The 15,156-nt window shown below is 41.0% G+C and overlaps 1 protein-coding gene across 1 annotated transcript in view; it reads right to left on the bottom strand.

The window, feature by feature from the left end:
* xkr7b (XK, Kell blood group complex subunit-related family, member 7b) overlaps positions 1-14,837 on the bottom strand; it is a 47,813-nt gene extending 32,976 nt beyond the window's left edge. Inside the window, exon 1 of the mRNA XM_076091459.1 lies at positions 14,224-14,837. Coding sequence (XP_075947574.1) covers positions 14,224-14,837 — 614 coding nt within the window. The remainder of the gene's footprint in view (positions 1-14,223) is intronic.
* Between the last annotated feature and the right edge of the window lie 319 nt (positions 14,838-15,156).

Raw genomic sequence — 15,156 nt, 5'->3', positions numbered from 1 at the left:
TCACACACTCATTCTTTTACTTCTCTCTCTCTCTCTCTTTTTGAAATGAAAGGATGTCGGAAATCACAAAAACGGGCGTTCTCTCAAGAGGACGCCTCGACAGAAGTATTTTGTCTGTGAATTGCAGACAAGTCTCCTCTCTTTCTTTCACCCAGCAAAGTACAAAACACAAAGCAACAAAGAAAGAGAAGTTGGGAGGGAGGAGGGAGGGAGGACGAGGTGAAAGAGAGAGAGAGAGACAGATGGACATGTAGAGCAAGCGAGAAAACAAGACTGAAAATGTTAGATTTGATGTGATTGTCTGCATGTCAGGATTTGCAATCTTTAGCTGGTTTGACTGACAGAAGGGGCGGTGGAACTTGTTCTTTAAGAGCCAAAACAATAGAAACTAGATAGCAGAGAGCGAAACCTCCACTGAGGCTGCACAATCCTCTACACTTGTTAATGTGTTTAACCAGAAGACACACCAGGGCATCCTTTAGTGTCCGTATGATACTGTATTAGTATTGGACAGCCATATCAACTGAGGTAGTATAAAGAGTGAACACAGAGTTTCACCCAGGAGGCAGCTGTTAGTGTCCCATCCAAAAGTGATGCTAGAGAAGTACCTAGCGGTATAGTTAAAAATCTCTTCTTGGTGCCAAAATCATGAATGCACAGTTAAACTGCTCAATGCTATTATTCAATAAATAAGAAACAAACCATGAAGCCAAAAGTCTTTAAAAGTAAATATCCCAAAAACTTCTAAGAGCTCAGAAGTCAAACCCGATGCTTGAATTTCCTCTAAAGACGGTTTCAAAAGCTTTGTTCCAAAATAAAAGCTCCAACGATTCTAATAGGTGACACCAATTAACAATACTTTTAAGTTAAAGGAAGAAAACTTGTGTCTTTGTTTGACCGAGCTGACAGAATTTACACACCTGATGACGTTTACTTCAGAGACTCTGGATGATGAACTACATGTGGATGTGGATGTCTTTAAGAACGGAAAGAAGTGTTTCAAAGTTATCAAATTATTTCTTTAAATAGACTTCAGTAGTATTTGATATGAAAGCAAGTGAGAAGTAGAAAAGGACAGCTTCAATCCAAATACTGGAGTTCTGTGAAAATTAAATCAAGACTAATTCAAACACAATGAAGGTGTAATGTATAAAATGTGGCTGTTTTCCATGAGCTTATTTACGCATTTTATCTCCTGAAGAAAAAGCCTCCCAGAACTATACTTTTCTTTATAGTTGTGCTCGAGGTCAATGGAGAGCATGACGGGGCCCAACGAGTCGAGTCCAGAGAGGATTGGACCAACGCTTTGTACTGTGGACAGGTTGATGATCGATCTATAAGGCCTGTTCCTTCAGGGCCTCATTTCTCACTACAAACAGGAGAGGGCTGATCAGATGCAAGTGTAAATTACAGACACAAACACAGCGACGTACAGTTCACAATGACTGCAGGCTGAAATAGCTGTACTTGGTTTTACTGTATGCTGCCTGACGCAGCTTATCCAGTTATTGATATACAGTAGTATGTTTTATGTTGAAAAGTCGCTGCCAACATTTCTGCTTTGTCCATCGATTCAAATAGGTCTGATAAAGAGAAACACAACATGTATTACTATACACTAAGCTATACACTGGCTATACACTAAGAAAAACACATAATCTGAAGAAAACTCAAAAAAACAATTAAAATCCTATCATTGTTAATTACAGGCTGCAAGTGCAGAAAGACTGTTGAATCTTGCAGCCTGTAGTTCCTCTCATGTTTTATTAGGGGAATGTGTGCGTACGCTGTCTGGGTTCCACAGTTAGGCTTGATAGGATGTACTCAGTTTTTTCTCAGCCAGAACATGCAACACAATAGTTCAAACTGTGATTTAGAGTTGTTGCTGTGAGAGTAAATATTGGATCAACATTTAGCAGGTAAGACGAAACATGACTCCAATGTGGTCAATGTTGCTCTGTAACTGCTGGATGTGTAAATAGGCAACTGTTTGATGAAACGTCGTCCATAGAATCTTTATAAAGGTGATAATATGTAGGTGTTTTTAACCTGTTCTGATGCTGTGTATTACTAAACTCTAAATTGAATTACAGCTGTAATTACAACTTGAATCTTGAAATGGATTATATGGTGTTGAATGGAGTCTTGCAGGTCTAAAGTAGTCACGGTGACTTGGTATGAGTGTGTGTGGTTCTAAGATGTGTAAAAAAGAGGAGCAGCTATAAAAGCAATAGAAGAGGGGAAAATATTCACATTGTCTTTAATAGAATAAAGAGAAGTCGCATGACGTCCATGCACAGCAACAGTGTTTCACATGTTTAATCAACTGTCAAGTGTTTCTTGTTCTCGACTTCCAATGTCAAAGACAAACTCAAAACCATTTGAAGGCAGCATATGCTCCAAAAAGAGTGAACATATAAAATGCAAAACGTCTTTGACAGAAAAGGTTACCATGAGTGTTGGAGCACCAAATGGGAAATCTTTCATGAACTGGTTCTACTACTACAGATCAATCATCTGACTGGAGCCCTGAACTTAAGGCCTAAAATGGTCCCTGTGTTTTAGTTTGGAAAGACAAAAAGGTCCTCTCCTTTAGAGGATTTTCCTCTGAAACACACACATACACACACACACACACACACCGAGAGAGAGAGAGAGACGCACAGAGGAAAATCCAGAGAGACAGATCAGAGAGTGTGAGTTCAGAGAGCTCAGAGAGAGAAAACTAGAATCCACAGCGATACAACTGCTCCTCTGGGCTTGGAACATAAAGTTCACACATTCGAGGAGAACGTGTCTGAATGTGTTTGTATGAACCAAAGCAAGAGAGAGACCAAAAGATGAAGAGAAATCTATGTGTGTGTGTGTGTGTGTGTGTGTGTGTGTGTGTGTGCACCTGCAGGGTACATGCTAATAACATGCGTCACTGAAGCGCACACAGAGTTAAACTAACAAACCCTGTGCAGGCCCGAGTCCATGTTCTGTCCCAGATTACACCATCTATAGATCTCTATATGTCTATATCCATCCCACCATCAGTTTTCTGTTGCTTTACCCTGAAACCATGAGGAGAATATATCGAGGTCAACATAAAATTGGTTAATCCCAAAACCGAAATCAGACACGGAAGAAAAGGCCTCGACTGATCTTTATACATAGGTAATTTACTGATGATGTGTAATTTTCTGCTATTTAGCTGGTACAATTAGTGGTTTGACTTGACTAATAAGATATTACTGATACTGATTTATTCACAGGATGGTCGTCGTGTGCCACATACGGCTGCACTCTCATCCATAGAGTTATCGCACTGAGGCTGGCAAATAATGGATTGCGACGGTTAATATGAATTGCAAATTACTTGCAACCGTTATCTGCGCCGTCAGATTCACAAAAGATATTTTGCCCCCATAAAGTCTGGGTGTGACACCCCATTTAGGGAGCGGGTCCTCCAACAATGTGTCATTCTTGTGAGTGAATCAGATTCCCACCTCGGTATTACAGCCGATTGTGTTCCGAGAAGACCACGTTAATTTGAATATGGTACCATTTGCTACATATGCCCTCGAAAAAACGCAAACCCATGTCACAGTTTTTGGTAAAATTGTCAATCTATAAACAAATTGCATCTTTGGTATTTTTGTCATTCGGATATGGAATGATGATAATATGTATGTTGATGATGTCCAATGTCAAGTCTTTATTTCATCATGTGACGAGACAATATGACATCCAGTAGTTAACCTAGTTGCAAAGTCTTTCAAGATTGCCACGCTAAGCACATTTGCCAACCAAGCACGCAGTTACGCCTTTCAAACACAAAAGTTTCAGTAAGTAACGGGCCCGTCATAAAAGCGTGCACTGCGGCCCATCGTAGCTACCTAACCCCAATGCTGAAACTGAACCTTCGTGTGGCCATTAGTACGGATCTTTGTGAATTGGACTGTTTTTCCAATGATTATCATTTGCATAGAACAAGGCCAATTTTGCACCAAATGTCTGCATATTACTAAATTTGATAGCACAGGAGCACCGAGACGCTGTTTGCTCAGCAGCACAGTTAAGGGTGCATTTCACCCTTTGCAGGTGCTTTGAAAATGACAGTTTCTCTCAATTGTCTTATTTTTGCAGGTATAGCAGCTGCAAAAGGCCGGCAATTTCAATGAATTTTTGAATGAAGGAGCCTTCAGGAGGGATGCACTTATCCTCTGTCAGGCTTTAACTGACTCAAACCATAAAAAAAACAAATTGAAATACAGTCTGCTTTTCTGCTAATAATGATCAAATTCATATGGTGAAAAAGAGATATTCTGACTGTAGTTAATTTGGAGCAAAAGGCTGTGAAACAAGATGAACTTACTTGATCCCAGAGGAGAAACTGGGTCATTACTGCAGCGCTGAGGCTCGGAGCAAGCAGCGAGTGGTTCACTGTTCAGGAGGCACAAACTCTGCTGAGGATGTTTATACACAGAACGCTGTGGTGTTCCAGTTATTATGTGTTCTACCTATGTGCCGTTTGTGTCACGTCACATCTATCTACGTATAAAAGGCTTTGTGTAACCCATTTGCCAGGAAACAAATGTAGATATTGTATGTTTCTGCAAACCGCGGATACATTGAACGTCTACAATATTGCATTCAGTCAGAGCTAGTAACGTAGTATAAGGAGCAACTGTTATTGAAAATGAATTAGTATAATAACCAGTATAACAAGCTAGAAAGTCCACTGAAGGCGTGTGGCAGAGGTGGTGGATGCGTGAAACAAACAAAGGAATATTTTTCCAAGGAGACAGCTGTTCGTGTCCCGTGTGAAGTTGAAAGTCAGACGTGACTTAATGCGGAATGTCTTCTAAGTTCGCTATGGGCGGTTGTTATTTATTTACGCTAGTTAAGTTGTTACTGTTTGTTACGCAACATTGTTACATTTCTTATCTGCTTTTTCATAAGAAAGTCGGCGAAAGGTAGTCGTCGTTATGTTGTTGTGTTATTGTTCTACCACAAACTAACAATCTTTTTTCTAACCGTAACCAAGAAACATATTTATGAAACACATTTTTGGTTTAATAATATAGTCATTCAACGTATCGCATGGTTTGCAGAAATGTACAATGCCAACATTGATGACTGGGTTGTTTTGTGACATGTACACTCTGATTCTTCCGAAACTAATATCGCTAGTTGAGAAATGAAATACCTGTTTTTTCAGGAATGCTTCAAAACGGACAACACAGAAGTGCACAATCAGCCAATGGTCTGGCTTGGCTTTGCACACAATTCTTCCTTTTGATTGCTATATAGACTTAACTGATAAAAACAGTCAAAACATTGGAACATGTTCGAAAACACATTGTTTCCTGAGATTAGTTCTAGCTTCTCACCCTGCTCCTCCTCAGCCTTAATGAGTTTGTGTTTAATTACACAGTAATAGGCAGTTTGGTCTCACCATTGATGACTGCGGTTACAGGGCATGCAACAATCACAAAATAATTAACAAATATTTCTTAATGAATTACTTAGTGCGTAGGATGTTGTTGGAAATTCATATATAATTTAGAGCTGGTGTTGGAACATCAGAACCGGCCAATTTAACGGGTGCAGGTGTGGTTTGGATGTTCGCTGGCTGCAAAACCAACATTACATGTAAGCTTTTAATCACAGTAGAGTGTTGGTATATGTGCATACTCTCATTTCGTGTCTGTGAATTCATTAGTCGCACAATTCAGTGTGTGTGTGTGTTCCCACCTGCAGGGCACATGCTAATAACACGCATTACTGAGGATGTGCAAAACTATGTGAGCTGTCCTACATACAGCACACAGACGCACACAGATGCACAACATGACGATGTTGAAGGGGGGGATGGGAAGCACATGTCAGACTATTAAATGCGACATCCCTGCACCCTGCGATGCCACCCAACCCCACCTGTGTTGAGTTTAGGTTAACAAATATCAGTAAAAGCAGAGAGACATAGACTGTAAACAGAGTCAGAGAGAGAGAGAGAGAGAGCAAGTGACAGAGACAGATTGGATGACAGGGGAAGCTAGCAGCAAACGCTACATCCCTTCACACTCATACAGGCACATTGGAAATGATTGACAGCTCCCTCAAGGACTGTAGTGAATTATTCAGCACAATCTGACAGACGGACAGACAGGAGAGCATACAGAGAGACACCAGTCGGAGAGACACAGGCTGAGAGAAAGACAGACAGATGGTGAGACAGGCAGACAGAGAGAGAGACAGAGACAGACAGACCGAGAGAGAGAGAGAGAGAGACATACAAACAGACAAGACAGGCAGCCAGGAGGCTGTGGATCATCAAAACATCCCTCCAGGCATATTTTTATTCATAATCAATAACTCTATTGAATTTTACACAAACCTATGTGCATTTACAGTCCCAGGACTATAAATTCTTAAAGAGATGCCTTTTGAAATTCAGCGTGTTCCTTCACCTGCTGCTGTCCACCACAAGGGAGGAAAGTTACAACTCAAACATCAACCAAAAAACAGCTTGTAGTTCAAAAAGCATCACAGCCAATAACAAATGCCAGCCAATTAGCTTTCAGCTAACAGTGCCAGTTTAGCCTGAGAAAGACATAATACACTGATAAAGTATACATCACATTCTGCTGCTTCACAGTAAGAGTGTTCGTGGTAGGTGAATTGATTATGGCTTGAAGCTAGAGTTGGTAACATTAATAAAAAAAACAGTGACTATATCCTGAAAGTTGTACATGAGAACGATAATCTGTTAAAAAAAAAGACGATCAGTGATGCCTAGTTTGAAAGTTTCATTAGAGTTCACAAGCTTAGTTTATGTTTCCCGCAGATTATCTGTTTCATGTACTGTCAGGATATAGTGACAGCTTGAGCAAATATAAAAAATGTTTTTATTAAATGTATCAAGTGTAGTATAAGGCGTTTATTGTGGAGCAGCTGCAAGTGATTTTCTCTGTTGGTGATCGTCCAAAACAAATACCTAAATGAAAATCATTACCTTGAGATTATTGTTTCAACATCGCATAAACTCAGGCCACAGTCTCTCCTGCTCTCCCCAGGTGTGTCGCATCTGTCTCTAATCACCTGATTATGATGTCATCTCTGCACTTGAACACACCCTGGTCTAACAAAATAGACTTGGTTAGGTTAAGGCAATAAAACGTATTGGTCAGGTTTAGTTAACAAAACACAATGGTTTGGCTTAAAATTACAACGGAAATGTAAACAAATCTGAACAAAAATGCAACAAAAGTACATGGTTACAAGGCTACGTGTTGCCCTGATATAACTTTTGGTTCTATTTGTTTGGATATACACGTCTAACATCCCAGCAGGAAAACTTCAAGCCCTTGCGGTTGGCTTTTGATGCTATATTGCATGAGGCCCAGAAACTATCTAATACACAATGCAGCACCCGGATAAATAGTACTACACAGCCGGCATCCCCACATTTCTTTTTGTCAAGTTTGTCAGACCTATAGCAACATTAACTGTTGGTGGGATGGACTTAAGAAGGGTCAATTGGGACACAGTTCAAGAACGACCATAACTGTAAACATAAATGTCAATCAAAGATATCTCAAGACAAATAAATGAGAAGTGACACGAACTTGAGCATCAATAGAACATAATAAAACTGAATCTTTTGTCGTGGATGAAATTAGAGATTCAGTTTATCATGGGACTCTTTGGCAGTATATCAATGATCCAGCAGTGCAAGGCTCTGTGAAAAGGACTGATGTTAACACAAAGATACAAGATAAGAAGGACCCTCTGCCTGTGTTTGACCGGACACTTGATCTGCTCTCGTTTGTGTGATAGAAAGGATGATTTGTTATTCTATACATATACATATAAATGTCTGACAGGAAGACCTGCTAACATTCTTCCTTTTACTGTCATTTATCCAACATGGCTGCCAATAGGTTATTACCCCACGCAACCATCATTTAAAGAGACTCTGAGTGACAGGCCATGAAATAAAATGCAAAAAACAAAAATTAAGCGCAATAACCACTTCATATGTGAATGAACAGTGAAGCAACCCTTCTTTGAACTCTCTCGCACACATACACACACATACATACACACACACACACACACACACACCAAGATTTAAATGATTCAGCTACATTGATGCTGCCAGTTATCCCCTCGGACTGATTATTAGCCGCGGCCGGACAGACACAGCTAACGGGCAGACCACCTGAGCTGAGTGACCATTTGGAACTGATTCAATTATTTCTGGGATTGATTGATCTGGTCTGGCACAAGCAGGAACCAATTGGATTGTCCCAAAAACTGCAACGTTGTCCGACCATTGAACTCCAGGAGTGGATGATTCTTTTTGCTGGTCTGTCCACCTGTCTGATCGGCTGTCTATGCTCTGTCTCACAACCGGTCTTTCTGTGTGTGTGTGTCTGTCTGTTTGAAGATTTTTCTTCACACGCATTTTAAAACAGGAAAAGGGGATGAATGTCTGAATTGCATTTTTTGTTTTGACAGATGAGGATGATGGGAATGTCACCTCTCTGTATGATGCAACAAACTGCTTCCTCCAAAATGACCATAGTTCTCTTTGGAACAGTTTCAACAAAAACGAATCATAATCTTCATGCAGGAGGGATTTATTGCAGATTTATGTATCAGACTGCATTTGCTTTAACAAGGCGTACCATAGTAGTAGTATTCACTTCTAACTTGTAAAATACTGCAGCTTGGTCAGTACCCCTCGTAGTCAGGTATCGACACACCCTTTAGCTTCTGTATGCAACGCACTGGGCTTTCAGCTAACTCCAATGTAAACAGATGGCCAGCGCAACCACAACCTAACTAAGTGGTGTTGTTGCCTAAACCTTACTTCCTGTGAAGACTGAAGTCTATTTTAAAAAGACACAACGCATGTCAAGAATTTTATCACGCCGTCCCTGCCATGTCCAAAAAGTGAGGCTAAAGAGGTACTTAAAGCGTCACAGTTTGAAGCTTCGGGCCACTGACCAATGCGTTGGTATTTGACTAGTCTGGAATGAGAATGCGTTGAATTGATACACCGACATTGTATTTGTTATCAGTTTAAAGTCTTTAAAATACAACATCAATTCATCTTTTTACAGTACAAGACACACACTATATCAAGATCACTATTGATTAGGTGCAAACATTCTCTTCTTGAGTGATCCACATTCTCCCAAAGTGCTTCATCAGCTTCAGTTAAAAATTCGCTACATTCCCCAGAACGCCTTTCAACAACCTACCAGATAAAGAGATGTGACCTTGCTGCTTTTCAGCTGTGGATTTCAAATGTAGATGGAGGAAGCGATATCAACAGCAGAGCGAGTCTCCTGTCGAGGAAAGGTGAGTCGACCTTGATTCAAACCTCAACCTGTCTTCGTACTACAATGCATTATTGGCTCTGCCCTGCTGCCGTGGCTACTGACACTGGTCTGTTTTTCTCCTTTGAGAAGGACTTTTCCCCCAAGATTGGATGATTAAAAACATTTAGTTTGGTTGTCAATGTGGAAAAACCCTCTGCCCTTGCACTGCTGCAGGAAATATCTGGAAAGGAATTTAAATTATTATAATATTTGTGTGGAAAAGATAGAAACCGAGTGTGATCTCTAGCTGCTCTGTTTCTTTATCAGAATTTACTTTAAATATCCTTTAATGAATGACAGAGAGATGCAAAACAAAAATGGAAAAGAGGTTTTTAAACCCATGAGATCAGTGTTCACTTTAAACAGGCTGAATATTAAAACATGTTTAGCGAGCAGGATATGCAACAGGGAGACAGAAACACAAGATGCTGCTAATCTACTATGAATGAATAAAGGTTATATATTGATTAAAGATGCATCTGATGCTTCTAACTAAATTTACACTGCAGAGACAAGGATAAAAAAAACTTCACCATTAAAAGTGCTCGTCAGGAAAACATAAACACGAGTCGACTGAAGCTGTGTTGTTTGTGGCGAGGAAGGTCTCTGCAAAATATAATGGGGTTGTAGGCAGCCAGGGACGGAGAAAAGGGATAGAAAAGCACAGCAAACGCATCTAAAATACCCCTCTTGAGTTTTGATGAATACATGTAAGGTACAGCCTATTATTTTACTGCCAAAATCGATTCTGGCAAACACGATTTGTCAACAGCCAACAGACGACAGGGAAAAATGTTGGCATTAAAAGATTATAAAGACCACTGATTCGATGAATGTGGACGTTTTTGCGTTCGGAAGCAAGTGAAGCAAGCGAACGTTATTGAAGGTAGGTTACATGCTATTACAGGTGTTTACAAATTGTCTACGGTAGGTTACAAACAAACACAGGGCTTTCACCCAGAAGACCACTATCTCTTATGAAACCAAAGTATACGTTGACTTCACGCTTGTTACGTAACGTTGTTTTACCTAACGTGCTTTTATCTAACGTTGTTTTACATTACGTTGTTTTACATTACGTTGTTTTACATTACGTTGTTTACCTAATGTTGTTTACCTAATGTTGTTTACCTCACGTTGTTTTACCTCACGTTGTTTACCTAACATTGTTTTACCTCACGTTGTTTTACCTCACGTTGTTTTACCTCACGTTGTTTACCTCACGTTGTTTTACCTCCCGTTGTTTACCTCACCTTGTTTTACATTACGTTGTTTTACATTACGTTGTTTTACCTCACGTTGTTTTACCTCACGTTGTTTTACCTCACGTTGTTTTACCTCACATTGTTTTACCTCACATTGTTTTACCTCACGTTGTTTACCTCACGTTGTTTTACCTCACGTTGTTTTACCTCACGTTGTTTACCTAACGTTGTTTTACCTCACGTTGTTTTACCTCACGTTGTTTTACCTCACGTTGTTTACCTCACGTTGTTTTACCTAACGTTGTGTACCTAACGTTGTTACACTTGTTACATCGCGGTACATAAACGAGTATGCTAAAAGGGTGATTTTTTGTCTAGTTGTATTTTTACACTCGTTACATTATGCTGTAACAGTACATTGTTACGTTATTTTAACACAAACCATGACTTTTATTCTAACCTTCGCCAAGTAGTTTTGTTGCGTGAGCCTAATGAATTGTTTCACAATTTTGACGATTCATTATGCATTTCCCTGCATGTTTTTGTCCAGACACGTTCAATGTACCCTATGGTTTGCAGGATTGTACAATGCCAACATTTTGTCTGCTGACTGGTTTAAGCAGTCAGTGGGCATTTTAGTGAAATTTAGGCCAAATGCCATTCAAGTTACCTTTCGTTCAGCCATTCTTCTTTCTCTCTGCTCTGCCCAGCTGCTACATTGCAAAATGATGGCACATTTTCTCAGGTGATTGACATGAGCCAACAAATTCCCGTTTTGAGTATTACAATGCATTTTATATGTAGGTTTCTCACTGCAAGATTTGATTTTTATTGAGCCAATGATGTGGTGCAGATGTGAATTGGGAACACAGGATATTTTGCAGTTCACATTGATTAGAAGATCAGATTTGAATCACAGTGGAGGGAAAATAAATCTGAAATTGGACTGATTGGCTGCAGGTGAAATTCGCGAGCCATTTCCACAGGTGCTGAATACATCTCAGCTCATTAAATTTGTAACTGGAGTCACACTCAAATCCCAGTCACACTGAGCAACTCTCCTGGCTGCAACTATCACATTAAAACCAACTCATGCTCATTCTCCACCTCTCAGCATCTTATTGTTGTTCATTAATGCAGCTCATTACCGAATCTGCATGTAATTATGCTTGTGTGAATTCCCACATGCTCCATTTTTTAATTAGTTCAGGTAACATCCCTTAACATCCCATATTGTAGTTTCCTATCTTCTTCCACCATCACAGAGAGGTCAGAGGTCAGCTGCAGCCCTGGAGCAGTAGGCTGAAGGACATTTCAGCAGGATGGTCTGTGATTTTATCCTTTATCCTACTCTTTGAGCAAGGCCCTTAACCATTTTTTCTCTGCTGTCTGAGTTTGACCAGCAAAGAGTCAAGTTCAAAAGGTACCGACAGCTTGTCATGTATATTTTTTACACCATGTTCTGTTTTCCAAAAAGTTGACACAACTTGTAACACACAACTTACTCCACCAGCTTTCCACATTCACAGAACACGAACAAGCAGAAAATAAAAGACTCGAAAATATCAAATTCAATAAAAAAATAATGACGCTGCTGGGTAGGACATGGATTTTTGAGTGGTGACTGTGTGTTTTTCAAAAGCTTCTGGAGTAGGTTACATTGTTGTTTGCAACGCTTGTATATTATTCCTGCATTGCTCAAGTCTGGTCTGTTTCTTTTTTCTATCTCAGACTTGTCTCAGTCTCGTGGGTGTTTCAACTCTTGACTTGTTTCACTCTTTGGTCTTGACCAAGTCCAGTTGGATTTTTTTCTTTCCTTTTTCTTTGTTTATCAGTTTCCCTGCCTAACATCAGTAGCTGCTCTTGTAGCAGCCTAGACAGGCTGCTCTGCTGTCAGTCAGGTGTCGGTTCACCAAAAATTCTTCAATATTACAGTGCAGGTGTAGAAGTATAGTTTTATCCACAAATGTACATAAAGATATACTTTCATTGCAATGGTGGAAAGAATATTCAGAACATTTGATTAACTACCAATACCATGATGTAAATATACTCCTGTACTTTTACTAACGTAGAGAAGAAAAATATGCTCTCTTTGTCCCTATGTATGGCGTCACAAGCCAAAAATGTTGGGAACCACTGGTTTCACCTTTCACAATACATTGTATTTTAGAAGCTGATCATGTGGTTTTTATGTTGACTATTAACATGAAAAGTAACTACAGCTGTCAATTAAATGTAGTGGAGTAAAAGGTACAATATCTCTCTCTGACATTGAGTGGAGTTGAACTAAAAAGTAGCAGAAAATGTAAATACTCAAATCAAATACAAGCACCTTAAATACAGTACTTGACCAACACTAGTAGCTTGTAATATTGTATACGTATGTTGTATTTCCAATAAAATCGTATATAATATGTATTATAGATTTTTCTAAGTTGTTATGAAGATATTGAAGCACTTATTTTGTTCCTGTTCCGATCACAATCACTGTCAAACACCGAAGGACCCAACCCATATTGTTGGCTCTCACTATGCACATTTGGTCTCGGTCTTGGACTCTCTCTTGAATGAGTCTTAAAACTGCTCAGACTTGATGCACATAATAATATTTTTGTCATTATGAAAAATATTAGTTAACATGTTTGTACATCAAGTTGTTCTGCCATTTTATTGCCTATTTAATAAACTACATTTATTTTAGGACATTTTCATGTGATTTTGATTGTTATAGACTTAATGTACTGTGGTTTCATACTGTAGAGTACCACATGTGTGATGTACTGACAAATTCACAATGTGTGTGTGAACCTGAGGTGTTGTGATGTTAATTATGTTTTACAGTCTTTGAAATAGTCAAACACGTTATCTCAAATCAAGTGAACGTGGCTCAGGAGGACTTTACTCAAAGCCAACCACATATCCATTGGGGGAATACACACACACTTCAAAGCACAGGATAGGACCATTAGTGTGGATGTGTTGTGGGTGGAATGCTGCCTTAAATATTTTGCCAATGCCTCCTCTCATTTTACATTTTATCAATCTCACTGAGTGTGGAGGAAGAAAAGATTCAGTTTCAAGATCACTAACGCGACAAGCAGCCAGCGCTTTGATGGTATTCCTGTCAGCTTGTCCGGACCATGAGAAACAGAGGTACCAGAGAATGAAACTGAGTATTATAGAGCTCAGGCGCCTGGAAGCAACCCTCCAGATTCGGTCACAACCAGGACAAGAAAGGAAGATGGGCAAAAAGCCAGTAATTATTTACTATCACTGTTGTGTGAAAGTGAATGCTAAAAATCCAACAATGTGGCAACTGAATCTCACTCTTTCCTGATCAATTTCTACACATTTCTGTCACCACTGGATGAGAAGGACATATATTTAGGAGGATAAGCATACACACACATGCACGTGAACGGGCATGCACGCGCGCACACGTAGCAAGCACACACATATATACACACACACACACACACACACACACACACACACACACACACACACACACACACACACATATCTCCAACACTTGGGAATACAATACTCACATGTGCACCACGCACATATTAAACACACACCACCACATATGCATGCACACCCCTCCTGTTCCACACCACCCCCAGCGGTCCTACCTCCAGACTTGCCCCAGCTGCAGGACGTGAAGCACGGTTTGAAAGACCCACATGCAGACGATGCAGCACCTCCGGGGGGCTCCGACTGTCCCTGCCGTCGCAGACGGGACAGAGGATGTGCAAACCGGGGTGGCATTCGCGGCGTTGCCCACCACCGCGCTCCCACCGCGCTGGTTGCTGTCCTTGGTGCTTAAAGTGTGGTCGCCCGCCGTGGCTGCTTCGCATGCCGCGCCTGCCGCCGCCGCCGCCGCGCCGGTGCCGCTGCCGCTCGCTGCTCCGTCCCCGCAGCTCAGATCCGAGTAGTCATACACGAACCACCTGAAACTCAATACCTGGACGACAGCGGAGGGCACCACGACGAAGACGAGCGTCAAGCCGAACCACCAGTAGTCACCTCTCAGGTAGTAGTCGGCGGCCAGCCACAGGTCGGTCGCGCCGTCGGAGAAAAAGACGAGCAGGGCGCAGAGCACCCAACAGCAGTCCAGCAGGGTGTAGGGTTTCCCGCCGGCGGCGCTGCAGCGGGGCCGGGTGGTGGGGTTCCCCGGCTCCGAGAGGCTCCTGGGCGTGTTGTCATCTTCCACAGACACCGCTGCTCCATCCGACTTAGCGGCCATGTTGGTTAGGATAGGAGAGAAAGACAGAGAAAGAGGTGGGGATACGTGAGAGAGAGAGAGAGAGACACAGAGAGAGAGAGAGAGAGAAGGGAGGGGGCTGGCTGTGTGCAGGAGAGAGAGAGTGAGAGAGATTACATCATAACTAGCCTCATCATCAGCCAATTAATTGCGAGGCATCATTACTAACAGCGCGTTTAACACCATGACACCGCGCGATGTTTTCAGGACATTCAGCGTTCTGCAAACATTTTTGACCTGCAGGGTTTTTAGTTTGCGTTGCTGTCCATAAAAAACCTCTCCCAGTTACATTGCGCTGCCT

This window comes from Anarhichas minor, unplaced genomic scaffold (genome assembly GCF_050575085.1).
Source record: "Anarhichas minor isolate MPS153535 unplaced genomic scaffold, ASM5057508v1 ptg000003l, whole genome shotgun sequence".
Taxonomy (NCBI): domain Eukaryota; kingdom Metazoa; phylum Chordata; class Actinopteri; order Perciformes; family Anarhichadidae; genus Anarhichas; species Anarhichas minor.
The sequence above is the reverse complement of the archived record's forward strand: the minus strand, read 5'-3'. Positions and strand labels throughout refer to the sequence as shown.